Source organism: Herpailurus yagouaroundi, unplaced genomic scaffold (genome assembly GCF_014898765.1).
Source record: "Herpailurus yagouaroundi ecotype Mexico unplaced genomic scaffold, PumYag 184, whole genome shotgun sequence".
NCBI lineage: Eukaryota > Metazoa > Chordata > Mammalia > Carnivora > Felidae > Herpailurus > Herpailurus yagouaroundi.
This window is the reverse complement of record NW_024412415.1, coordinates 38,717,840-38,744,143: the sequence shown is the minus strand read 5'-3', so window position 1 is coordinate 38,744,143 and position 26,304 is coordinate 38,717,840. Positions and strand designations below refer to the sequence as shown.

The window sequence follows — 26,304 nt, the reverse complement described above, 5'->3', positions numbered from 1 at the left end:
CAGTCTGGAAAAACCACTTAACCTTTGGAACCTCGAGACTACATACAAGAGAGCCACCCCTGGGAAGCTGTTCAGATTGGAGGGTGACAGGAGGGGCCCTGGCTGTGGGCCTCCCTCGGGGCTCCCAGAGCCTCACCTGCGTAGGTGGTGCCATCGATGTCCACGGACATGTTGATGCTCCCGATGCTGCCTGTGGCCAGGTTCAGCGCTGCGGCCGAGGCCTCTGTTCTGTCTTCTGCTAGGGACAAGGGAGACAGCGGGCCTGATTAGGACTTCCAACACTGCAGTGTCCTCTCTGAGGCTCTCCCACTCTCCCGGACTGACCAGAGCAGGTGAGGCCTCCCACTGTTCTAGAAAGTATCTGGATAACCTTCCCCTGAGCGTTAAGGTCAGGCAGCAGGAGAACCCAGGCTTGCCAAGGTCCTATCGCTGGCTTTCTCTGTTCCCTGCTTAGCCACTCACTTCCCCCATTCCCTCTGTGATCCACGAAAGGGATCACAGGCTGCAAAGACTGACCTTGGCTCACAGCTGTGCACTGCTACTTTCAGTGTTTCAGCAAATGCTAACTAAGCATCCACTATCCATCAGGCTGGGGAACCAGAGACCAGCAAGCCCCAGTCCCTGCCTCTGAGGACTTGCCCTTAACCTCTTCTTGCCCTTAACCGGGCTGGGTGGTCCTCAGGTAGAGGGTCTACCTGCACAGCATGTGGCCCGGCACCTGGCACCCATCTCCACCTGACCACCTGGGGTCTGTAGAGAACTGTAGGCTCTGGCTCTGCCTGGTTCACCCTACACTCTGCCCTTTCATCACGCAACCAAGTACTTCTTCCGGGTGAGCTGCTTTGCTATTAGTGTCTGGCTTGTGCAGGTAACAGAGCAGAGCCCTGCCGTCTGGGCTGTCGCCCCCAGCGTCCTGCTCCTCACCTGGGGACAGTGGGGCAGGGAGTGCTGCCCTCGAATGCACACAGCTCCCTTCACACCTGACTTCCCACCACATGCTGGCTGAAGTTTGTTCTGAGACAGAATCGGGGCAAGAATGGCCAAGAAAATGTGGGGGGTGGGGGGAGAGGAGAAAGGAACAAGGGGCATGGAGTGTGTGATTCAGGAGTCCAGAAGGTAGGGCACCTGAAAAATGAGGAAGGGAAGGGAAAGATGTCAATTATGCTGCCAAACTGGTATTTCCTCTTTGCTCTGTAAGGGTCACAGGCAGCCTGGCCCCTCCCGGAGGCTCCTGGAGGCTCAGAATGGAGATGCCATCTTCCGCCCAGATCTACATCCGGGGAGGTACCAGGGTGAAGGCTGAGCCCTTTAATTTAGACAGATCAAAAGGCTGGTGAGGAAGAGAAACACAGCAGCTGTGCCCGAAGGTCTCTGGCTCCTCCCCCTTGAACAAATGCTTTTCTTTTCTGACAAAGAACAGGGCACTGCCTGCGGCAGTTTTTAGTCAGCTTGGTGAAGGTAAAGCCCCGTGTGGCTCTCTGGCCTTGACACCCTTCCGGGTACCCGGAGGGCAGAACCTGGAGGGGCCCCCACCCCAGTCCTGGGGCGTGGTGGGCCCGAGTGGAGCCGGGAGGAGGGCCCTCAGCAGGAGGGCAGGGAGTGGAGAGTGGAGTCGGAGGAGGCGCTCACCCCTGCCGTTGATCCTGATCTTCATGGGCAGCTGGCGCGCCATGCTCAACAGGCTGCGCTGGAAGGCCTGCTGCACCAGGCGCTGCTCCTCCTCCGACAGCCGGGAGGCCTTCTTCTCCGGGGGCTCCCCTGACTCCAGCCGCTCCCGCAGCTGCTCCAGCGCGGCCGTCCGGGGCCCGGCCTGCTGGCCTGCCAAGGTCACGGGCACAGCCAGGCGGTTTGGCACAGGCACCGTCGTCACTGGGACTCCATCACCTGGCAAAGGCACCAGAGCTGCACAGACCTCGTACCTGACGACCGGCTCTCCCACTCCCTCCCTGCCCCCCTCCTCCCCCCCTCCCTGGCCCCTGCAGACCTTTCCTGAGAGTGGTTGCTGGGGATATCCGAGGGCTGCTGGCATTGGCGCCACTGCTGGAGCCCAGCCCGAGGATGGGGAAGCGGATCTTGGGTGGGGAGAGCAGGGCGGGGGCCCCGGCAGTGGCAGCAGTGGCAGCAGCAGGCGAGTAGCCAAAGAGGGAGGAGCTGTAGCTGGGCCGCCGGCCCTCCCGCCGGTTGCCATCGATGGCTGCCTGGAGCTCGGCCGGGGAGCTCAAGGCTTTTTTCTCACACTCGTAGGCATAGAGATACTTCATGTACCTGGAGGAGAGGAAGCAAGCAAGGAGAATAATCCAAAACGGCTCCAGACGCCGCCCAGTGTAAGTTTCTGGGTCTCTGTGGGGCAGGCCTCTAGGACACAGGGTCACTTGGCAGAAGAGAAAGGTCCAGGGCCCGCCAGCTGCTACTCAACCCTGTCCTGATCTCTGCTCCACTCAGAGGCACCATTCTTTCAGGGAAATAAAGCACATCTCCACTCATGTTCATGTGTGTTTTGGTGCTGTGTTAGTACCCTGGGAGAAAGGTTTTGCAATGTCTTCCTGGCTCCTGGGACGTCCTAACCATTCTGAGTCATGCTGCTCGGATAGGAGTGATTTGTCCCACTGTGCGTGGACCCAGAAGTGCTGTCCGTCCTTGCATCAGATGTCCCAAGAGCCTCAAGAGAATGACCGCTGTACTGGTTACAGTGCTGTCCCCGACTCCTGCTGGAAGAGTTCCAAAGATAAAGCCCTCCCACTTCTCAACAAGGCTATGACGTACTGACTCACAGATGCTCATTCCATATTCTTTAGAGAGCAACATCCAGCATGCTCCAAAGAATCGATGCCCCTCAGGCTACTCTTGGTTCCCCTGCTCCTGTTACCCTCGGAATCAGTTCACATGGTTGCAAAAACGGGTCCCACATCCCGGTCCTCTGTGGCCGGGCGCGCAGAATGTCAGGCAGGAAGGGCTAAGGCTTAGGGTGGGGGTGTGTGGGGGAGACGATGTCCTGGAAGGAGTGGATGCAGGGCCAGAAGCCCAGGGGTGAATCTCAGCTCAACTGTGATCTCTGAGACTCAGTTTTTGTTTTCTGAAAAATGGCATAACACCTACTTCACGGAGTTAATGGTGAGGCCCGAAAGAAAGAGAATGGCAAAGTAGCCTAGGAACATTCTTGGGAAATGGTGGCTCTCATCCTTACTTAGGTCTAGAGAGGGACTCCTCTCAGAAAGCTCCTGGCTGCGTTGGGAATTCCTCTCATCTTGCTCACTGTACAGTGGAATTTCCTTCCTTCCTTCCTCTCCTCTAGGTTAAAACATCCCTGTTCTCCAGCCTCAGCTTCCTTTCCCTAGGGCCCTGGCCACTCACTGGGTCCTCAGGGTAAAGGCGGCGCTGGTGATCGATGTGGGCAGGTTCAGGCCTTTGGTGATCTCCCGCCAGATTTTTTTGTTGATGATCTCCACCAGGCCCCCCTTCTCCGTCACCAGCTTATACAGCATATATAGGTCCAGGATCTGCTTGGCCATGATGGGGATTCGGTTGATGGGAGTCCCTGTGATTGTCCAAATAGAGAAACAGAGAGTTGTGTTATCAAGCAGAGAAAGAAGACATATCCATGTGCCCACCTTTTGCTGAGTTAGAAATATGTTCACGAATCTGCTTTAATCTGACTCCAACTCCCAAAGCTGGAAGCTATCAGACAGACTAGCTGCCAGTTCTCCTTGGGATGAGCAGACAGGTCCATCTCACAGGCTTTGTGGTCCTGCTTGAGACATTAGTCTTTCTGGGTATGTTCTCCCTTTATTTTTATTTTTTTGGCTACCAAGATGAGTCCAGATTTTTTCCTAATGATGTGGCCACTCACATTCCTCTCGAGCCTTCAGAAGCCACTCGGCTGTCCCACCACCCACCTGCACAGCTCCCTGGGTGTCTCTTTTGTAGCTCTACATGCACTTTATAACAGTGTTTTCATTTGCATACTGCCTGCTTCCCCCTTTCCTGCGGCAGGATGGAGAAATGTTTTCTCTCCTGTGTCCCCACCAAGTCAAAGGAGCCGCTGGACACACAAGTCTCCAGGGGGATAAAAAGCCACTCAATGGTTCTCTCCCCACTAATCACTCCACCCCCTCCCTGGCCTCTGCAAGAGGGAGGGTCAGAGCAGCTTCCGCCACTGGCCCCGAAGGGAAGTGAGAGGAGCCAGGGACTTGATTAGGAAACCTGGCACCAGGCAGGAAGGCCCACTAATGAGCACCAGGGGACGGCAGGGAGGGCGGGGCTGGGGTCCTTTCACAGGCGGCTGGGATGCTCGTCAGGAGGCGTGATGGATGACTGTCATTTGGCAGCCTCAGGATTAATGATCTGGAGGTCAGAGGGGAGAATTCCGCAGGGAAGGGTCACCGTCCAGGGCAGGGTATGAGACTTGTTGCCTTTTGATGGCAAACTCCTTTTACTGTACACAGGCTGCTCTCCTCTGCCTTGGCCCCCTCCCACTGCCCCAGTCTTGCTGAGGTCTCACTGCCTGCCTGGTGGACGGTGAGCCAGCTTGATTTTCGAGAACTGCTGTTTATTTCAGCTCTTCCTGCTTCTTTCCCCTCAAGGAATGCCATTTTCTTCCTAGCCCTGAAACACTGGCCTCATCAACTCTTTTACAGGATAATGCAAGCCAGAGGCACGAAGAGCAAACAGCCTGAGCATGAACATGTATGTGGAGCTGGATGGCAGCACCAGGCCTCTTTTCTAAGTGTGGGGAGGGGGCAGGAGGTCTGGAAGAACTTTTGTCTTGATCAGCTGGTCCTTAGAGGGTCAAAACAAAGGGGTCATAGTGTTAGATCCAAAGATTCACAGGTAAAATATGCAGAGGACTGTGGGGACACTGCCAAGACACATAGTTTGTGTTGGTTCACTTTTTCTCCCTGTGTTCTGGACAGTGAACCTGATTCCGGACGTAAACACGAGAGCCTGGTATGGCAGAACTGGTCTCCTGGAAGGACAGGGCTAAGGTCCACGTCCTTCGGGAGGCCTGTCTGCCGAAGCACACTCATGGCCAGGCGAGTTCACACCCTCATGGCATCGCCCAGACTCTGGAAGGACCACTCCCAAGGCCCCCTCGCATTTGCAGAAGCTTCCTGGACATCTTCACAGTGACCCGTTCCCTTCCAAGTCAGAATGTTCACACTGAGCTTACCCTTATCCCCAAGCCAGCCCGTCCTCTCCCATCACTTCCTTTTCCTTCCAGCACTACCATCATCCTCTGAGGTCTTGGGCAGCACCGGCTCCTCTTCTCTCCCCTATCACCCCCCTTGAGGTTGTTAGGAGGCTCCACTGATCCTTCCTTAGAGGCACTTCTCAAACGTATCTGCCTTCCCAGCCCACGGCGGCCTCTTTACCCATGTGCTCACCCTGAGCACGGCTGCCACCACGGCCCTGGCATCCTTGTTCAACACCTACAGACTCTTATGCCTGCCCATTCCGCCCCACAAGCCCAGTCTCATCACCTGGGGCCCCAACACCCCTTAAAAGGTTACCTACAAAGTATTCCAAGCATCCCAACAACTCACTCTCACTCATTAGCTGGGTCCCCTCATGACACTCCCCAAACCAGGCCCATTTCTCCTCCATGGTTTGTTTGGTGCTCTCCCTCATCAAGCCTAACATGACCTGCCTCTGCTCAAGTCCTCTCCATAGTGGCCTTCAGGAAGAATCTAGCTATCCTAGTTCATAGGGATTTCTTCTCTCTCCGAATTCCTGTTATGACGCCTACAAGTTCAGCGATACTTAGTCTCTGATCATTTTACGTATGTTCACTGGGTAGCCCAGGACGACTGTCAGCTCTGTGAAGGCAGAGACTGTTTCTCCTTCACCATCTCTTAAATATTATAGTGTGTAATAAGTTAAACTACTGTGCAGGTTGGAAAAAAAAAATGCTCCTCAGAGTCATAGCTACTAGCTCTGGGTTACCCAACTTGGAATCTCAGATGCATTTCCGTAATGCTTGCAGTGCGCCCGCCAGACCCGTCACCAGCACCAAGTCAGGTGTCTGAGGCCGACAACCCTGAACAGAAGTCACTGTCTCCTCTCAGGTCCCAGCGGGCTCATTAGGGTCACGACCCTTAGTAAACAAACTGGGGGAATGGAAGCCCAAGGTTGTTAAGGTCTTTGCGTCCAGGTCCCACGAAAAGTGGACAGGCAGCAGAAGGATGGATGGAGAGTTGGCGGGGGGGGGGGGGGGGGGGCGGGGTTTTGAGAAGGTAAAGAGACCATGAACACGCTCAGTGGGGTCAAAGAGAAGGGGCAGCATGTGTTAAAGAGTGGAGGGCAGCCAGGTCTGGGCCATACACAGACGGGTGCGGCTGAGTGTGTAACCAACCACGAGGCAGGGCTTGCCCAGCTGATGGGAGTGCTGTCCTCCAACCGTCACAGATGGGAGCTACGTATCTGGTTTTCGAAATCCATTTGCAAATGGCCTTCATAATTTACACGATTCTCATTACAATCTCCGATGCTGGTAAATCTTCAAACGTAAACAGTGTATTGCACTTTTGGACACGGTCATTTATGGAGGCAAGCCAGGAGAATGGAAAGTGACCAAGCTGTTTATACTGATTTTGTTTGAAGATGAGGTGTAGCTATGAACCATGAAAGGTTCTCAGGTGTAGCTCACACGGCCTCTGGAGGCTATTCCCTAGTCATCACTGGACTGTCTAGCCATTTGACATGGCTTCTTTGAGAGACAACAACATTACAGATGTAGAAATTTCATGAAAAGTTAGAGTTCTGATAGTCACACAGAATGTGACTGCATGAGGCTGAGAACTGCTCAGGGCAGGGGAAACAGAGGTAGGTATAGGAGCTGAGGCGACAAGAAAGGGGCACAGTGGCATGTGAAGTCATAGGCCGTAAATCTAACCAAAAAGTGACCTCGTCCCAGCACCCCTGGGGAGAAAGCACAGGTCTGGGATACAGCTGGCACCCTGGTGCAGAGACGAGTGGGTAAGGGGGCAGGGTGCTATCTTCCCAGAGTCTGGCCCTCGGTGAAACTGCTGAAAATAGTTCCCAGGGTAGGAGGCACCCCGATGCTGTCAGAAACAAAGCTGAGACTATTCTGAGTGCTAGCTGTAGAGGACGGTACGGTTTTCTCACACTGTCCAGACAATCCATACACAAAACCTGCGCTGGCTTCAAGACAAACGACAGAAACAGGACCCTCAGACTGGTCTGTCTCTGCAGGCTGCCCTGTGCTTAACGGACCCGGCAGCCATCTCCCTTGCCTCAAGGAGACTCAGCTATGAAGAGAGATGGGGGAAGGCCTTGTAGTGGAGTTTACCTTCTGAACAAGAAAGAGGACCAATATATCATACTGGGGAGTGGGGATGAGGGACTGACATACTCGGGTCTCAGTGTCTCCATCTGTGAAATGAGGAATTTGGGCTAGATGCCTTTCAGTCCTATGAGTCTATGAATAAAAACTGAAAACAAAAATGGATAGTTGTGATTATTGCCGAAGGGAGGGTGAGTTGGTTTTAGGAGCTTGCCTGAATTATGGAATAATGTTGCCAAGTGACTTTAGGTGGATGGTTTAGGAACTTGTCCTATGGAGGGCCCCTGTGTGGCTAAGGACCACGGCCATACGCTCTTCCCCCAGCCTTGCAGGGAAGAGGGGTGTCTCTGGCTTGCTCTCTGGGCTGGATTATATCTTCCTCTAAGGAGGCTCTTCACCTGGAAGGTAACAGATCTCTGTCCACAATAAGAGCAAAAACAACCTGCAGAGAACCAGGAAGGAGGCAAACGGCCTTTGCAAGAGCGCTTCGTGGGTCACTAGCGTTGGCCCTGCAGGAGGCTGAATCTCCACCCCCATCGGGCCTCCCAGAGGGGGCGTGAGCACCTGATGGGGAAGCCTGTGTACTGTCAGTCACTGCTATCAAAGCAGGAGCTAGGATTGAGGGTAATTAATCATGCTCCCTCTGACAGGAATCCAGGGCCTTATCTGTACCCCAAGAAATGCCGCTGGTCTCCAGTTCCCTCCTCAATAAAGGAGACTGACAGTTCCAACAAAGAGGGCCCTTATCAGATTTCAGCCAGGGAGCCTGAGGCAGCCCAAGGGACTACGCAGAAAAGGCTTTTATGAGGGCCAGGGACCCAGAGAGGCTGTGGGGCTCCCGGGGCTTTAACCCTTGGGTGGTGGGAATGCCGCTGGGGCACGGCACTAGCAAGGCCAAAGCTGTCATTGGGAACTTCCAGACACATGGAGCCAAAGAAAAGCTGCTCCCTGGTACTTCGCTCTCCTTCCTGCCACTCAAGACTGCGGAGATAGGGGGAAGGGGTAGGGGTGAGGGCAGAGGGAGGAGATGGCCTCCTTGGGCGCTGGAGACAAAGATGGGAGGTGGCACATCCACCCCACCACAGAAAATGGGCCTGTTCCAACGAAGACGAGACGCAGTCAGGGGCGGGGACCCCAGACAGTCACATGGCTGACTTCCCGCCCGCTGATCAGGGGTGAGGGCCCAGGACCCAGGACGTGGCCCTGCCAAGGACCCTCGCTGTTTTTTCCTGGCTTTGAAAATGATCATTAATCATTTCCACTGCCTGTCAAGAGAGCCGGGAGGTCGACTGGAGAGCCTAAAAGAATTAAGGCCCGTGTTAAGCGGGGAGTGTGCATGGGCAGACAGACAGGCTTCCTGCCCATTCCTCTGCATATTCATTCCTTCTCTGGTCCTGCCGCCCAGGAACAGGCAAAGAAACGACGGGTGATTTTTCTCCTAACTTGTTTATGTAGAAAATACCTCACGCCAGGAGACAGGGCAGCCGTGTCTGGCAGCGTTCGGTGCAGCGTGTGGCTGACTGTCCCACAAAACAGAGCAGAGGCAAGATGCTCAAGCGTCCCAGTACTGGACTGACAGGTATCTTTAAGCTCTACTTCTGGTTTCCCACCGAGTGGGCCCAGCAGATACACACCACAGTGCACTCATCTTACTACACAGCTCACTGGATTTCTGCTTCCGTGTACAGCCCTGTAACCACTTCTCAGATCTAAATACAGAACATTTCCAGCACCCCAGAAAATTCTCATGCCCCTTCCCAATCAATACGCATTCCCCACCTCTTCTCTCCCAGGAGGTAGCCATCACCCTGACGTGTGTCACCACCACAGGTGATAGGCTTGAACTTCACATACGTGTAATCACGTAATATCTACCCTTGTGTGTCTGGCTTCTTTTGCTCAACATTAGGCCTATGAGATACCTCCAGTGCGTACAGCAGTTCGTTCCTTTTTATTGCTGCGCACTATTCCACTATGTGACTACAGCACCATTTATCTGTCCATTCTACTGCTGATGGACATTGGGGTTCTTTCCAGTGTTTGGCTCTAACAAATGGTACTGCTCTGAATATTCTTGAGACGTCTTTCAGTGAACACAGCATTCATTTCTTTGGGAATACACCTACGAGTGGAATTACTGAATTACTGAATGACAGGGTTTGGCATATGCTCAGCTACAGTAAACACTACCAAATAAATTTCCAGAGTGGTTATGCCCATTTATATTGCCAGAAGCAATGCACGGGAGTACTGGAGGGACCATAATCTGAGAGGTTAAATGTTAAACTCCTCAACTTAAAAAAAAAAAAAAAAAAAAAAAAAAAAAAAGGTTATTTATTTTAAGAGAGAGTATGCATGTGGGAGCAGGGGAGGGCCAAGGGGGCAGGGACAGGGAGAAAGAGAGAGAGAGAGAGAAAGAGAGAGAAAGAGAGAGACAGAGAAAGAGAGAGAAAGAGAGAGAGAGAGGGAGGGAGAGAGGGAGAGAGAATCCCAAGCAGGCTCCACAAGCTATATCAGTGCAGAGCCTGACTCAGGGCTCGAACTCGCAAGCCGTGAGATCATGACCTGGGGCCAAAATCAAGACTCAGGATGCTTAACCGACTGAGCCACCCAGGTGCCCCAAACTCCTCACCCTTTTTGATACTCTAGCTCAGACTAATTGCTTTAGGTGAAGTTCAATGTGCAATGCTGTGTTCTACTATGGCTTGTAAGGTCAGGGCCGTGCTGTCTCCTTCGTTAAAAACTATGTTCAGGGGCGCCTGGGTGGCTCAGTCGGTTGGGCGTCCGACTTCGGCTCAGGTCATGATCTCACAGTCCGTGAGTTCAAGCCCCACATCGGGCTCTGTGCTGACGGCTCAGAGCCTGGAGCCTGTTTCGGATTCTGTGTCTCCCTCTCTCTCTGACTATCCCCCCCCTTCATGCTCTGTCTCTCTCTGCCTCAAAAATAAATAAACGTAAAAAAAAAAAAAAAAAAACCCAAACAAACTATGTTCAGAGAAGTTGGTCAAGGAGTTAGAAGGAGGTGGATCATCATGTCTTCTCTGCTTTCTCTGACTGCTGCTGACCAACAGACCTAGCTGGTGTCTCCAGGAGAGGGGGTGGAAAGTTGGCTGGGGAAAGGTACAAGAACTCAAGGACCTTTTGGCCTAGGCAGTTCATGACTGTCTTCTATTGCCAAACCATGCCACTGGCTTCTGAATACTCAGTAGATCTTCTCACCATGTAAGTGGACCAAATCCTTGCTTTAGACTATTCCTACACCAATCCTTGAATGAGGTACTAAATATTAGCTCACTTGGAACAAAGAAGGGCAAACTATCAACTCAGTTTTACCAAGTGCTAAAGTATAAGTAAAAGATCTGGAGGGGAAGAGGCTGAATTGAATGACAAAATTGGGCTCTTCAAATTAATCATGCCTTCCAAAAACCAGGATCCCTTCCTATTATTAGGGATAACTGAGTAGATATAGGATATAAAATGACTATTTTAAATGGAAAAGAAGGGGGAAAAACCCCAGTATATTAATAGTTGGAACACCTGGGGAGAGAAAAAGATTTGGCTTCAAACAAAGGCCAATCATGAGACAAATATTTGCATTTTAGACTTTCATTTGGTGCTAAAGTTAGAAAACGAAGCCCCAAAGCCTATTTCATCTGACAGAGACACGTATTTTAGTCTATCAGGAAGAGTGTCCATGGCATAGACCATTTACTGCAAGTTACAAAGAATATATGAGAAACTGCTTCCACCAAAAGGCAGAGCGATATATGTCATGAACATTTCCTTGCCTGAGATGGATAGATAAGCACACAACAGAAGGAAAAACACTCAAATCGCACTTTGAGGCAGACCAAGCCCTTTTCCCACAGTAAATTCTTTGTATATACACATCAAAAACAGATTCAACAATCCATCTGGGAAAACCAAGGTCAGTTTGCAGCCTTGAACAGAACTAGTGGGGGGAGGAGGGCAGTTCTCCGGGTGAGGGCTTGACAAAGCTCGTCCTCTATGTGACTAAGCAGCTCATTTACCTGGTATGCCTGGCTAGGGCAGGGAGAGCAGAGCCTTGTTCGGGGGTGCTCTGGGTGCGTATAAGATGCGTTAGAGCTTCCCTCTCCCGTGCCCCCCACCCCCCCATCCTGCCTTGACAGATGGCAGCCTCTGTGCTACTGTGAATCGTCACATCTGCCCTTCCCTGAGAGGCGGGCCTTACCCTGAGATGAAGACCTTTCTCACGCGAACAGTCCTACCCCCGTGTTAATCAGCTAGATGCTGTCAGACCCTGCCACACACTGGCCCGCGGAGGCAGACCAGCATTCTCTGTGGGGCTCAGAAGGCTGAAGGCAAGACAAAGCCTGCCCACTGCCTGAACAGGAAGCGACGGAGCTGCTGGCACAGGGGCTGTTTCTCAAAGGCGCTGCAGGAGAGGGAAAGAGCACTGGCCTGGAGTTGGGGGACAAGTGCTAAGTCGGCTCTGTGACCTTAGGCAAGTCACTTAACCTGGTAACCTTTGCTCTCGCTACCCCCTCAGAGCTAGAGCTGTGCGGAGCGGCAGATCAGAAAATGGGTTGAAAGGGGTCTATAAAACACATGGGATAATAAAAATAACAGCAAAATCATCCTCTTTCTCCTCTTTGATGACATATTTCTTTCTGTTTCACTACCTAGGGAACAAGCTTTTCTTCCTCACTGTCAGAGAATGGAACTGTTTATAAGCCCTTGCTTATCAGACTTCCAAATTAGTCCCCCTCCAGCCTACCTAGACTTCCCCCTGGAAAATCTAACACGGAATGAGATCTCAGAAACCATCCATAGTCAGTTCAATTAGCCAGAGAATTTTACTTACAATGATTTGGCTTTATTTTTTGCAAAGAAACGCGTGTGTATTTTCTACACAGACATGCGCGTGTGTGTGCACGCAGCAAAAGGTAATAAGCAAGAAGGGGCATCAGAACTCTGAAATCTAACCCGTCTTTCCAGAGAAACATGGGTGGGGGTCAAGATCAAAAGCAACTTGTTTAATTCAATTTGGCTTGGGCATGGAAAGGGGAGAAGTACTTGTGTTTGGGGGGTCCTCGGTATAGTTTTCTTTTTTAAATACTTTTAAAGAAAAATTTAACATTTATTTCTTTTTGAGAGACAGAGAGAGACAGAGCGTGAGCAGGGGAGAGACAGAGAGAGAGGGAGACATTGAATCCAAAGCAGGCTCCAGGCTCCGAGCTGCCAGCACAGAGCCCGACACGGGGCTCGTACTATGGACAGCAAAATCATGACCTGAGCCAAAGACGGACGCTTAACCAACTGAGCCACCCAGGCACCCCCTCAGTATTGTTTTTACACAACTGTTTCGACAGAAAATTGCTATCTTTTTGGTCAGTGAGGGTGACCTGTTGTTGGTAGTGCAAAAGACACAATCATGGACATGATACAAAACACAGAACTTGGAAGAAGCTTCCAGATTAACTCGAATTGAACCCTCACATTTTACACATAAGGAATCTGTGGCCCCCAGAAGGAGAATGCTTTGCTCCCGATCATGGAGATGGGTGGGGCGCGAGCCTGGACCCGCACCCCGTCTACAGCTCTTTCCCCTGCCATGTGCCTGCCGACAGGGCCGCAGCGGCTGTTTCCCAAGGCAGGCAGGAGACAGCCCGACAAGGCGGCGCTGCCTCGGCCTCTTCTCAGGCTCCTTCTGGGGCAGCTTGTTCTGCTGGTGGGGGAGGGGACCATCGGCCCAGAAACCAAGGTGCCCGGAGCTGAAAGGCCCATCTGTGGCAGTCAATTCACCCGAACACGTTAACAAGCGAAGGAGACGCTGCACAAAGCAGCAGTTACGGCCTGGCCCCTCTGCCGCTGGACAGCCGTTTATCACCTGCAGCTGCACTCGCTGGGCAGCCTGCTGGGCGCTGCCTCCCTTGCAGCCCTGTCTGCTTCCCCTGCGGTGCGGCCTGCCGTGTCAAAGCTGCCCGGCCCCACTCACGGTCCAGGTGGGAGTCACCAAGCCTTTCAAACCCAGGCCGTCTTCAGCGGCTCCTGTGAAATCTATGTTTGTCCTTCCCCTTAGCCCTGGAGGAGGAGTCGCTGCCCTGCTGCCGGGATCTCTGAGGCTTTTCCTCCGACCCAGCTAACGATACCTGGCTCCTGAGTGCCCCAGACACTCCGATTTGGGAGTGACGAAACCAGTCACAAATGTCTAAGGGCCCTTGGTCTCACCACCGTGTGAAGAGGGAAGACGGCAAGCGTCACATGAGTAAAACTGTGATCTGCTCCGAGCCCTCTTGGGCCACACAATCTAGTTTACAGCTTTAGATGCTAGTTTTCCAGAGAGGAGACCACTGTGAGTTTAAAGGGAACAAACTCCATAATGTCTCTGTGCCTCATTCTCCCCTCTCTGCCCCCATCACCCCTGCTTGCCACGCACGGCAAGCTTCCTGAAGGCCCAGCTCTGGTGACGCGCCCCACGTTTTATGCCCACAGACTAAAGTGCTAACTTCTCGGCCAGCCACAGCTCTTCACAATCTGGTGCCAGTTGACTCACAGACAATGCCAGGCCACAGACAATGAAGGATTCTTCCAGCTGTGCCTGGCCCACGGGTGCCACCACGCTTCTGCCTCCACCTGTGTGGGTCTTCCACCTGTTACCTCCAATCCGGTGGAGGTGCAGAGGCCTCCCCTGTACCCCAGCCCAGAAAAGGGGCCCGGCACGCACTCTTCTGGCACTTGGCCACAGGAGAGGCGCCTGTGATATTGCCTGGCACAGGCCCCCACCACCCTCAGGTAGGGCTACCTGAGTGGAGGGAAGATGATTTCCATAAAGCATTTCTCTGTGAAGGCAATTTTAGAACTTCACTCTCTTTCCCATCCTTCTAGCAATGGTTCTCAATGGGGAAGGCGTGGTTTTCTTCCCCAGGGGACATTTACAATATCTAGAAATATTTTTGGTTATCATGACTTGGGGGGGGGGGTTGCCCCTATAGCAAAGGACTGTCCAGTCTCCAAAGTAAATATGCTGAGGCTGAGAAACTTTGTATTTGGGTAACTAACAAATTGCAACATGGACTCCACTGTTTCCTTTCTACGGGTGATGCCAGCAAACAGTGAAATACCTAAAGTAAGTGGTAAGGACAGAAAAAGATTTGCCCAGGGGCGCCTGGGTGGCTCAGTTGGTTAAGCGCCCGACTTCGGCTCAGGTCATGATCTCCCAGACTGTGAAAGCCTGCGTCGGGCTCTGTGCGACAGCTTGGAGCCTGGAGCCTGCTCCGGATTCTGTGTCTCCCTGCTCCTTCCGCACTCATGCTCTGTCTCTTTCCCTCTCTCTCTCTCTCTCTCTCAAAATACACACATTAAAAAAAAGGAAAGAAAGAAGAAAAAGATTTGCCCAGCCTGAATAACCATAAACTGACACAATCAAAGGGAGTCACTCACTCCTGCTTCGGGGTCCCTGAGAAATATCCTAGATGGCAGTGTGGCAGTCCCCAGCTGCCACAGCATGGCAAGCTTCTCGGCACACGCTGCTTTCTACTGCTGACTTCAGATTACAGGGCGGCTACCCAGAGCGGGGCAGTTCAGCCTTCCTGCGTGGGGCCAGCTAAGTGCGGAAAACCTGAGTTAGGACTGCTTGCACGGCAAACACATCTTGAGCACCTCCCTGTCTGGTCCTGTATGAGCACCGGGGACACAAAGAAATGATAAAGTGGCTGTCCTCAAGGAGCTCCTAGTCTACTGGGGACACAGAGTAGTAAACAAATAATTTCCGACATTCACTCTTGGCGAGGATGATCTAACTTCCATTTTCCTTTAAAAATCCTTCTGGGAAGGAAGACAATAAAGTAGAAAAGAAAGCAGTGGAGCCACACTGCTGATTAAAATCTATATTGCTGTGGCAGCCCCTCTGAGACGAGATCAGCTCCTGGGTTTGCACCAGCTGGGCTTGTGGAGCTTGTAAATAATTAAAAGGTAATTGGAAGGGAGACCAAAGTATTAAGTGGATTTTTCGCTCTCAGGGCAACCAGGGAGTTTCACTGCTGCCAGTCACATTATCTTTGGGGATTATATTCTTGTTTTGCATTGGCACATGCAGCTCCAGATAGCAGCTGGAGGAGTAAACTGTGGGCTGCCTGGACGGCTCTGAGAGGCTTGGAGGTGGGAGGACACGGAGACACCAAACTTCCTACTACCTCTGTAAGCAAACCAGCAGTAATATGCACGCTACTAAGACAGCAGTGGGGCTTTACAAGGTAAAGGAAGAGGAAGGAGGAGAGAGGGGGAAGGGTGTGCTGGGGGGTCGGGGGAGAAGAGGGAGAGAAAGGAGTTAACGCAGAACAGTACCTGCTGGGGGCTGCCATTATAGCTCAGCCTAAGATAAAGAGGAAGATTTCATTCCTGGGTCTCAATAAAGGAGCAGACACAGAAACCAAGAGATACACAACCAGACATAGGCAGGGTCCCAGGCAGGAGGCTGGTGGGAACAGCTGTGCTGTGTGGCTCTGTCCTGAGGGTGATGAAGGTGGAACTACACAGGTTGCTGAGGACCTTCTAGACAGGCTGGCTTTCTGGCCATGCTTCCTGCGGGCTAACCTGGCTGGTGAACTCATTGCTATGACAGGACATAAAGCCAGGAAGTTGAGTCATTGGGCTCAAGACTCAGTCCCACCAGGGTCCAACGTGGAGATGGCTGGGGTGGGGAGTGGGAGTGAGAAGGAGAGAAGGACAGAGAAGTGAGAAGGCGCGTTATAAAGTAGGTGCCCATGCAGAGCGCGCCCCAAACCAAGCCACGGGGTGCAAAAACCAGAGCCAATGGGTAAGAAAAAACGAGTTAGCCTTTCCTTTTCACAGATCATTTCAGACCCTCTCAACAAATCCCGAGGGACCTCTAGTCTTTTACTGGCCTTTCTCAGTGTCTGTAGGACTAGGTACACCAAGAGGAAACCTGACATACTAGTTTAAGTGATGCCCAAAGTTGCTATAAGGCTAAGAAAAAAGTACATTTGAATTTAAAATAACACCAGAGAGGCCGGTTAATCAGAAGAGAGCAACAAAAATAAGGCAGGACCAAATTTAGATGGATCATTCCATTTATTTTCTGCCAAGGCCCTCTCTGTCCTCTTCGATCTGGTTGTCGACTACTCTGCTAGGGTCAGAACCACTCAGCAGTTAAGTGCCTCTTGTTCTCCTGGGCTAAGATGCCAGCACTCTGCAGGGAGAATGGCTAACAGTGACTTACACACAGTAAGCACTCAATTAATATTCACTGAGTTGAAACACTGAGGAGACTGCACACTCACCCCTCTTCTGCATAAAGACGAAGAGGTCATCCAGGAACTCTTTCCTTTCCGGATCACCGTCCAGTTCATACAGCTGCAATCCCGGTCCCCCAGAAAAAAACACAATGAAAAATTCCGTCCAATGCAGGAAGATTTCCACCAGAGATACACAACCATCTATCTGTATGACTACAAATGTGACTCACGGGCCATTCCCGTCCTTATTCCTTGGGGATCAGATTTAACAACCCACTGCAGAGCTGCCCCATTCATTATCACAAAGGAGACATTACAGACCTTGGCAAAATCTCGAGAGATCTCTCTTCCCCGGCCTCCGTCCGCATCATCACTCCAGGCCAAACCACCATTCTAAAGGAGAACAAAGCACAGAGTTCAGAAGGGCATAGGAGAGTGACGGAGGACAAGGCAATCTTTTAGGGCAAAGATGAAGACCCTGAGCAATTGTGCTATCTTGGCTCAGACTGTAAAAGACTCCTCAGGTAACCGCCTCTGCTGCTCTTACAGGGACATCTTCTTGTTCTTTCGCTTTCAGTAATGGTTCCAAAGTAAGAGGGAGTCAGGTGGAAGAATCAGGTCCAGTTGTTGGAGGAGGGTGGGTGTTACTTATCCTTGATAATCCTAGAAGAGGAGGAGACAAAGGCCCAACTTTCTGAGAACCTGTTCATCCCTAGCTGATCCTCCCGAAGCCATCACTCTGAGCTGTCCCACTTTTCTTCAGGTTCTACACGGCATGTGTGTTTGTATGATTTTATGGCACGTTTGTATACTACACAGCACGCTGTAAAGCCACGTGACCACTCGAAGTGGAGGATAAAGGATCACAGATGGCAGGTCCTGAAGTTCTGGTCTCTCCACTAAACCTCACCACTGGAAGCTGGAAGTCTAGTGACCAGAACTCCCTAGTGATAGGACAGCCTTCAGAGTTTGACGTTATTCCCAAGGTATACAGACTGTGCCCCTAGGATGAAATTCATTTCCATTAGAGAAATAATGAAAACCTAATCCTAATTTAATTGATTGGGTTAAACCAACACCATTCAGCCAATTAGGAGGAAATAGCAAATACACCTTTGTTTATGTTCCTGGAACCTGCTTCCTGCCTTTATTCAGTTGGGTAACTCTTACTCCTTAGATTAGGCAACATATTCTGGGGGAAGCCTTCCCTTCACTCTCGGCTGCACTAAGTACTCCGGAAGAAATCGCTATACATTTTGAGCTTAGAATTTAACACACTTTGGAATTATCTATCATCCCCACCCTATCGTAAGCTCCTTGAAAGCAAAAGTTTCTCATCCATCTTTGTACCCCCAGCATAGAGCACATTGCTGGCACTTAACAGGCCCCAGCGAATGCCTGATGAACTAGAATCACTGCGAAAAGGCCTTAACTGGCTATTTCAATCAATTAGGCACCTCTTCAAAGAATATACACACATACCATACAGAAGAGTCAAACAGGCCCTCTGCCAGTGGGGAATATGAAATGTCACAGTAGAAGTCTACACTGGTCAGTGGAGGACCCAGTGGATGGGACTGGATGCACCAAGCCTGTCACTCTCTCATTTCTCCCCGAGGACTTCAGGCGCATGCGCAGGCACTGGGGCGTGTAAATGGTTGGGGAGGGGCATCCGGGGATGGGGAGCAGGGGTTTCCTGGGAGGACATTCTTTGGACTGCATAGGGATCTCGCTGTAAAACCTTGTCAGTAACATAAAAGCCTGGTCTAATTCCCTTCTTTTCTATCTTCCCCTCTAATCAAGCTTGCCCGAAAGCAGGACGTATTATTTATTCAGTTATATTCTGGGACCATACTTTGCCTCCCCTACTCAAAGAGGGCTCTGAGATGTAGACCCACTTCCTGATAGCAGCAATTTAGTACACCGTGAGGTAAGTATAACCAAGAAGAAGTGACACTCACTCTGTCAGCTGAAATGAAACAGGCTACACCAAATTGTTTCCCTGCTTATCTCACAAAAGATGTGTGTAAGGAAGTGCTCAGTAAATGCTATCTGACTGTGCACTCATCATCTCCCCAGGCAGACGTTGTTAGAGATCTCTCTACAGCTCTTCGGCTCAGGGAAGCCAATAACCAAGCGGGAGAAACACTATTTAAAAAAAAAAAAAAAAAAAGCTAAGATTCACCCCCACATTGTAATTACAGTCAACAGAAATCTGGTATCATCTGGTGGGAACCAGCACAATGAATAATCAAGATGAATTATGCCTGTCAGGTCAGCAAACCCAGACAGAGTTACAGTCCCCCTTTCAAAAGATGCAGTAGGTTGCCCTAATGCCCAGTGATTTTGTTTGAGCCAGTAATTCCTGCTGGAAAGTCAATTATCCCGGGAGCCCCTATCGGCTGAAAGACATTTAATGGGGGATCATTGCCGCTTCTGTTATGTCAGCTGTTTACTGTGGCAGCTCAATTCCCAACTCTCTCCAGCTAGAGATCTGAAGCACAGGAGGATTTTTTTCTCTATCAGTCACCAAGAGAGATGAAAACACAGTTTTTTGCTAATTACAATAACTTCCAGGCACTCAGAATGCTCACTCAGAAACTATTTAACACTCAGCTGGGTGAGGAGGACAGAATCCACAACCTAGAATTCAGACAGGGCTTTCCACAGCAGGAGAGGAGTGTAAAAACAAGCACATCAGTACAACCACTGTGTGACTACGTGTGAAAATAAACACCCAAGTGCGAGAGCTCAGCTCAGGAACAGAGGAGAAGGGTGGGGGCTGGGGCTTGTCATGACCCCTTGGCTTTCTCCAGCTCTGCTTAGACATCAGAACCCAAGTGGTGGGAGAATCAGACCTCGCACTAGCTGTGGCTCGCTAAATATGAAACACTTGCAAATCTGCTTAGCTATGGGATTTTAGCCTAACACCCCTAGCTCAATGACCACAGAAGACAGGGAAATTTGCCAGAACGGGACGGAAAGAGGACACTCAACTCTTTGGGCAATGCTACCATTTGACCCATTCCACAGATAGGAATTTTAGTTATGATTTAAAGAAAACACAGGAAGGGCACCTGGGTGGCTCAGTTGGTTAAGCATCCGACTCTTGGCTTAGGTCGTGATCTCATGGTTTGTGGGATCGAGTCCCATGTTGGGCTCAGCGCTGACAGCAGGGAGCCCACTTGGGATTCTCTCTCCCTGTCCCTCCTCTGCTTGCTCATGTGCAAGCATGCGTGCGTGCTCTCTCTCTCAATAAATAAATGTAAAAAAAAAAAAAAAAAGAAAACACAGGGGAGTGGAGTTGTTTTCTTTTGTCCGAGGCTGGGATGGGTCATTACTTAACTTAAAATATTTAGTTGGGGCTGATGAGAAAATGTCCGCTCTCTTTGCATGACTCTCTTGGTCTTGGGGCAGTTAAACCCTACTTCACAAGATTTTCTGGCTGCAGTGAGAGTAATTCCTGGCTCTGCCCACCCTTCACAGTCTAGCCTGAATGCTGTTCCTCCACGAAGACTCTCGCTTCTGCCCACCAGGCAGAATTGATGCCTTTCTCCTCTGGGCTATCACCGGATGTGCTGGTTACTCGTGTCCCGCCTACATCCCCAGTCTGTGTGTGTCCCCTCGAGTCTGTGCACATCCCATCAGGGTATCCCCAGCCTCTAGTACAGAGAAAGCATGGGCACGTTTACTGAAAGGCAGGAATGGGCTCCCCCATGGGACCTCCAACCCCACGACTCCTCTGTTCGCTCCTCCTTTCATGGGGAGGACCGCAGACTTCAGCACTCTGATCAACTACTGTAAAAACATAGCTACTTCAAGCTGACGTGTGGGTTTCTTGGCCTCTCACCAGGCTGTGGGTGTGACTGCTCGAAGCCCAGCGATGACTTCTATCTTGGATGCTGAGCATGGTGGGGAGGAGAGTGAGGAGTGGCAGAGGTGAGTGTGGGGAACACACATCCAAAAGGAACTAGCTCCACAGTTTAGGGGGGTCCCCGAGAAAAGCATTTCAGTTGAAGGGCCGCTGCATGCAAGGCAACCGGCCAGGGGAACAGGCTCTGTTACCATGAGGGCTGCAGGCAGTAGTGAGTGGTCACTTACTGCCATTTACAACCTTCCCAGCCTCTCCTACTTAAGACCTCTCTTAAAAGCTTTGATCTCACCAGGAGCTCACAGGAAACTGACAGTTTGTTCCCAAATACCCATCCAAGGCTAGCTGTGGTTGCTATATCCACATTCAGTTTATTTTTCCCAGGGAAGCACAGTGTCATGCCTTTAAATCCCTCAAAAATGGGAATGGAAGAAGGCTGGGGGAAGGAAGGGAAGCTAATGTTTGGGCATCTTCTGTGCAGTGAGGACTGGGCCAGGGGCTTAACAAGCATTTTCTCACTGAATTGTATGATATAGGGGTAGTGATTTTAGAGATGGGAAAACAGTGGCTCAAAGAGAGCAAGCTGCTTAAGTGGCCCAGGGTCTCAGAGCTTCCCAGTGGCAGTGCCAACATGCAGGTCTGGCTCTCTTTGTCACGCCGTCCTGCCTTGTGGGTGGAAGAAACAGCAGAGAGTGTTCCGGGTGTGACATCGGGAAAGGAGAGAGGGAGGAGAAGAAGAAGAAAATCCTCTAGTCACAGAATGCCTACACTGCCAAGTCATGGCCCTTTTAGTCCCAGATTCATCTCCTAGGTTTCACCTGGCAAGTGCAGCCAACAGGAAACTAGCCCTCAGGCATCACCTGCCCGGGGGACTTATCTGGGGGTACTGGGATAAGAACTGCTAACCTTTCACCACTACCTCCAAAACAGAACATCCTGGGTAGGAAGGGACCCATCTTCCCCCAGGGGACAGGACACCAGGAGAAAGAGAAAGAGAGATAAGCAGGTTACGCCTCTGAGAGGGCGGCAGAATATGGCACCTAGCACTGTGAACGTGCGCATAAAAGGCCTTCAAACAATAATGAATCAAAGTCTAACCTGACTGCTCCTCAATTAAAACAGTGCTTCCCCAACACTTCAACCTGGAAGATCCAGAAGACAGAGGGATAATGTATTCACTCTTTGAAAATCTAAAAGGCTGCCTTGGAGAAGAGGACGCAAGGTGTTGTTGTTGTTTTTCTTTTCCTTTTTTCCATAAAGCCCCAGAGGGCAGAACTAGAGTTACGGCGCAGAAATTACCCAGGTCGACAGAAGAAGGACTTCTCTAGCAATCAGAACTGCCCAGTGACGGAGGGGCCTTCTCAGGAGGTGGGCAGCTTCCTGTCCTGGGATGGCCATCTGTCTGGGACGTCACGCTGTGGAATCCAACATGGGACAGGGCTGGATGAGAGGGCCTCTAGGGGCCCTTTCTGTCCCGAGCAGCAAAGACCCTATGACAAACTCATTCAACACTGATTTCCTGAGAACCCACCTCAGGGAGAGCATTGTGCAAGCTGCTGAGAATACCCCTACTCCCCCAAAAGTGATTCTCCCTGCTGGGAGTTTTACCATGGAGTTGGAAAAACAAGCTGGACACACAGAGCATTGAACAGAGCAAGTCAAAGTACCAAAACACAAAGTGCCCAGGAGGTGGAAGAAAGGAGAGCTCCTCAGAGGTGGAGATAAAGCCGGCATGGAAGAATGGGTTGAGGGGAGATTTACAGTGTAAATGAGCACAGAGTGGGGGGATAAACAAGGCATGTTTTGGCAGGGAGGATTCAAGTCTGAATAGTTGAGGTGGGAACAGGCTGTGAAATGCCTTGAATACCAGGAGGAAATTTAAACTCTGAACTGTGAACAGGAGGGAGGCAGTGATGTTTTCTGAGCAGAAAATAAATGATTAAACCAGTGTTTTAGAAGATTTTAATGGCCTACTTTGGATGGGAAAAAAATAGAAATCTAAAAATGTATGTAGACACCTAATCGGGTTGAGACTATGCGGGATTTTCACTTTTCAATTTTTCATTATATCATTCCTGTATGAACATGTGATCACCTAGGATATGTCACCTAGGATATGCTAGAAACTGTAAAGTTCTGAGGCAAAAAGAGCAAGACAGTTAGGAGCCTCTGACCTGGAGCTTGCAGTCTAATGGAGAGGGAGAGATGATTAAAAAAACAATTGTTTATTTTTTCTAGATTAACTTTTGAATGATGTGTCAAGCAAGACCCATCACTTGCTCTCCCCCCTTCTCCCTTGACCCCAATGAAGAAAATCTGGATTGCACTGAAATTATGGAATAGTTCAGTGAACTGACACCTTCACAATATTTAGCCTTTCTAGTAAGGGGGCAGTATGACTCTTCACGTAACAAAATATGCTTTGGCCCGCATAACGTTTTGCAATGCAGATACACTACTTTTGTAAAATGCACGGAAGACCGGAGAGGAAAGCCAGCACAGGGGGTGGCAGGCTGTGTGGTAGTCCATGCAGAGAGCCTAGGGTAGGGGTAGGGGACAGCAGGACCAGGGAGAAAAGAAAAGTCTTGGGAAGAAGCAGCCAAGTCAGAGAACTAACTGGATCTGGACTAAGGGGACAAAAGGGAAAGGATAAATGTGAACCTTATCCTAAGAAAGGTTCTAATGGGAATGGAAAGACGCTGGGCAAGTAATCACACAGGAACAGACCACTATCTCTGGTGCTGGTGGTAAGAGCGTGCGGGAAAGAAAGGTGGGGGGAGGGGAGAGAAGACAGAGAATATTCGACAACCCTGGAACAAGCCAGGTTATGGCAGCTGGCATCAGCAAGAGCCAAGCTTCTGGTGGGGAGAAAGGGAGAAATTCAACCAGTGTTTCCTGACCCAAGAAGGCTACCTTGGGCCTTTCTTTTTACTGGGATTTGGAAGGAGAAAAAAAAAAAAAAGCCCAACCAGACCACGCCTCCAAGATCTTAGGAGCCAGCACTACATTCCTTAGAGCTGTACCTCCCCAGAGACAGGAGCGCCTGACTTTAAAAGCAATTAAGTATCTAGGCTATTTTAGGATTACTCCTTGACCACCTGGAATATCTTATTAAAGCACAGCTCAGATGTCCAAAGCAATTTTAGTTCCCATTCCTCACTCCTCCCCAAGGCAAGAGTTAACCCTTTCCTTCAGGTTTAAAGTGCAGAGGCTAAGTTACCAACTCTTCATCTGTGCTCCCCATATTCTGAAACCTCCAAGAAACTGTCATGTCCTTCATACATACTTCAGATAACTTTTGCAGAGATTCTTGAGTGTTCTCTAAAGACATAGAACAGTAATGTGTTTCCTTTCTCTCTACTCTATAATCTAACAGATTCTGAACCCCAAGGTCAAGGATCTGGGCAAATTCCTGGGGGCTGAATCTCAAGGTAGTCATTAGGAAAATAACTAGACTTCAAAGGGGCTGATCTCAAACTCATGGATACTATTTAATTGCTTTGAAATATAAAATGTAACTAAAGTACTTGGGCTGAATATTGCTGTTGTTACTATTGGTTTTTTTTTGTTTGTTTGTTTGTTTGTTTTTTAAATAAGCAACTTACCTTTTCATTGGCTAGACCTTGGCTCTGCAGGTATCATCTATGCTCACTGTGACTGCTCTACTGCTGGCCAGGTTGATGTTGCTGGAATGTTAAAAGCTCAATTCCCAGATCTTGGTAGGAAGAAAAGAAAAACATCTTTGCCCTCGCACCAGTTTTAACTGGTTCCAGGAGGTAATGAGACATGCACAAGGGGGTAATGGGCAGGATTATAGGAGAATCCTAAAAGGAGATTGAAGCCCCAGGAAGTAAAACAGATATTGTTATAAGCAACACTGTTGGACTACAAAACCCTCCTGATAAGATCAGGATTACTGCTCTTAGCTAAATCGCTCAGGCCTTGGAAACACCAGAGTTATAATTATCAGATGCACACCTTCCGCTGTCAGGTAACTTTAGCAGGAACCAGAAAGCACCTCCCCTCCTCTTACTAGCAGCAAAGATCAATTGAAAGTCGGTGGCTTGGAAAAAGAGCTAAGGGACACTTTCTTGATTAAGCAGTAGAAAGGAGGAGGGGAGGAGGGGAGAGGGCAGCAGTCCTACCTTGCCATCTAGGCACACCATCCCTCCAGGCAATACTTAAGAGTGCTCAGAAATGGGGTGTTCCTACAAAATGAGGAAGAAACTCGAAGTGCGGTGCTGGCGATGAGGATACCCCTACGCCAAAGAGTGGACCGGCCCTGCCAAGTCTAAGTCTGCCACAGAGCCAACTGCCAGCTCCTTTTCTCGGCAGAGTTCCGCATGCTCATTCCGCCCTGTAAGCTATCTGCCCCCTGAACTTCCATACTGGCTCCTGCCATCCATTTAAACCACAGAGCTCAGCCAGCCAGCAGTGTTGTGAACAGAGGAAAACACCTCATCTGACCTTCCTAACAGAAGGGAAAATTGAGATCTGAAGATGTTAGGAAACATGCCCAAGATCAGTGCTTTCAGAAATGCTTTTTTTAAATGAAACTTTTTTCAAGCTACATTTTAAATTTAATTTTATTATTTTATTTAAATTTATTTATTTTGAGAGAGCAGAGAGAGTGTGAGCAGGGGAGGGGCAAAGAGAGAGGAAGAGGGAGAATCCCAAGCAGGTTTGGCACTATCAGCACAGAGCCTGACGCAGGGCTTGAACTCATGACGCTGTGACATCATGACCTGAGCTGATATCAAGAGTCGAACGCTTAACTGACTGAGCCACCCAGGAGCCTCTAAAGCTACATTAAAAAAAAAAAAAAAAGATTTTGTTTTTAAGTCATCTCTACACCCAATGCAGGGCTCGAACTCACAACCCTGACATCAAGAGTCGCAAGCTCCAACCGAGCCAGCCTGGTGCCTCCAAGCAACATATTTTAAATATATAGAAAGAACACATTTTTAAAAAATGCTATGACAAATTATTTTATAAAGTAAAAAAAAAAAAAAAAAGAAAACTTCTTTCATTTCAAGCTTGGTATTCCACGGAGAGGGTTTCCTCACACCAAAGGCAGCTGCACTTTGTGTTCAAAAGTCAGCCCCACGTATAGTTTTGAAAACTTCTCCTAAGGTTCTCCCAACCCCACAGCCCCATCTTGGGGGGGTGGCACCACGATGTGTACACGTCCTGACTCTGATGCCCGCTGCCCCGTGCTGCCTGCCACCTCTCCTAGCTGTCTTCTCTCATACACAGCAACTTGCTCCTCTGTGAGGCCAGGGCACCAGCACAGGGCCCGGCAGGTGGCAGGGGCTCAAATGAATGTCAGTGCCCGAAGAACAAGCCACAGGCATAGACTTAGGAGGATCCCCACAGGCTAAGTGAGGAACTGGGGGGAAACAAATACTTAAAAGAAGGTGGGCTTCAAGTTCTAAAAATACAATTCTAAAAAAGGGACCTAAAAGGCAATAGAAACCATTTCCTAAAGTCAGCAGTTTAATTTTAAGGTTCAAGAGGAAAACAGAAGTGTATACATTAAAAAAAATAATAAGAGCCCATTATACATATTCAATTTTACAAATTAGCAAAACTTTAAAAAATGATAAGATCTGGGGCGCCTGGGTGGCTCAGTCAGTTAAGCATCCAACTTTGGCTTAGGTCATGATCCCACAGTTGGTGAGTTCATGCCCCACATCGGGCTCTGTGTTGATGGCGCAGAGCCTGTTTCAGATCCTCTGTCTCCCTCTCTGTCTCTCTCCTACTCTTTCACTCTCAAAAATAAATAAACATTGAAAAAAATTTTTTTAATGCTAAAACTCAATGATAACAAGGGGTTGGGGCAATGGGATCTCCTTTATTCCCATAATGGAAATATAAAAACAACAGGACTTTTC

General features: G+C 49.9%; 1 protein-coding gene across 7 annotated transcripts in view; it reads right to left on the bottom strand.

The window, feature by feature from the left end:
- ARID3B (AT-rich interaction domain 3B) overlaps positions 1–26,304 on the bottom strand; it is a 57,596-nt gene that overhangs the window by 4,325 nt on the left and 26,967 nt on the right. For 4 of the 7 annotated variants that reach the window (XM_040493254.1, XM_040493256.1, XM_040493255.1 and 1 more), the window contains exons 3-8: positions 16,861–16,932; positions 16,585–16,657; positions 3,352–3,535; positions 1,985–2,265; positions 1,630–1,902; positions 137–238 (exon numbers count right to left, since the gene is read on the bottom strand). In XM_040493254.1, the coding sequence (XP_040349188.1) occupies positions 137–238; positions 1,630–1,902; positions 1,985–2,265; positions 3,352–3,535; positions 16,585–16,657; positions 16,861–16,932 (985 nt within the window). The remainder of the gene's footprint in view (positions 1–136; positions 239–1,629; positions 1,903–1,984; positions 2,266–3,351; positions 3,536–16,584; positions 16,658–16,860; positions 16,933–26,304) is intronic. The other 3 variants (XM_040493258.1, XM_040493259.1, XM_040493260.1) reach the window with 3 other exon arrangements.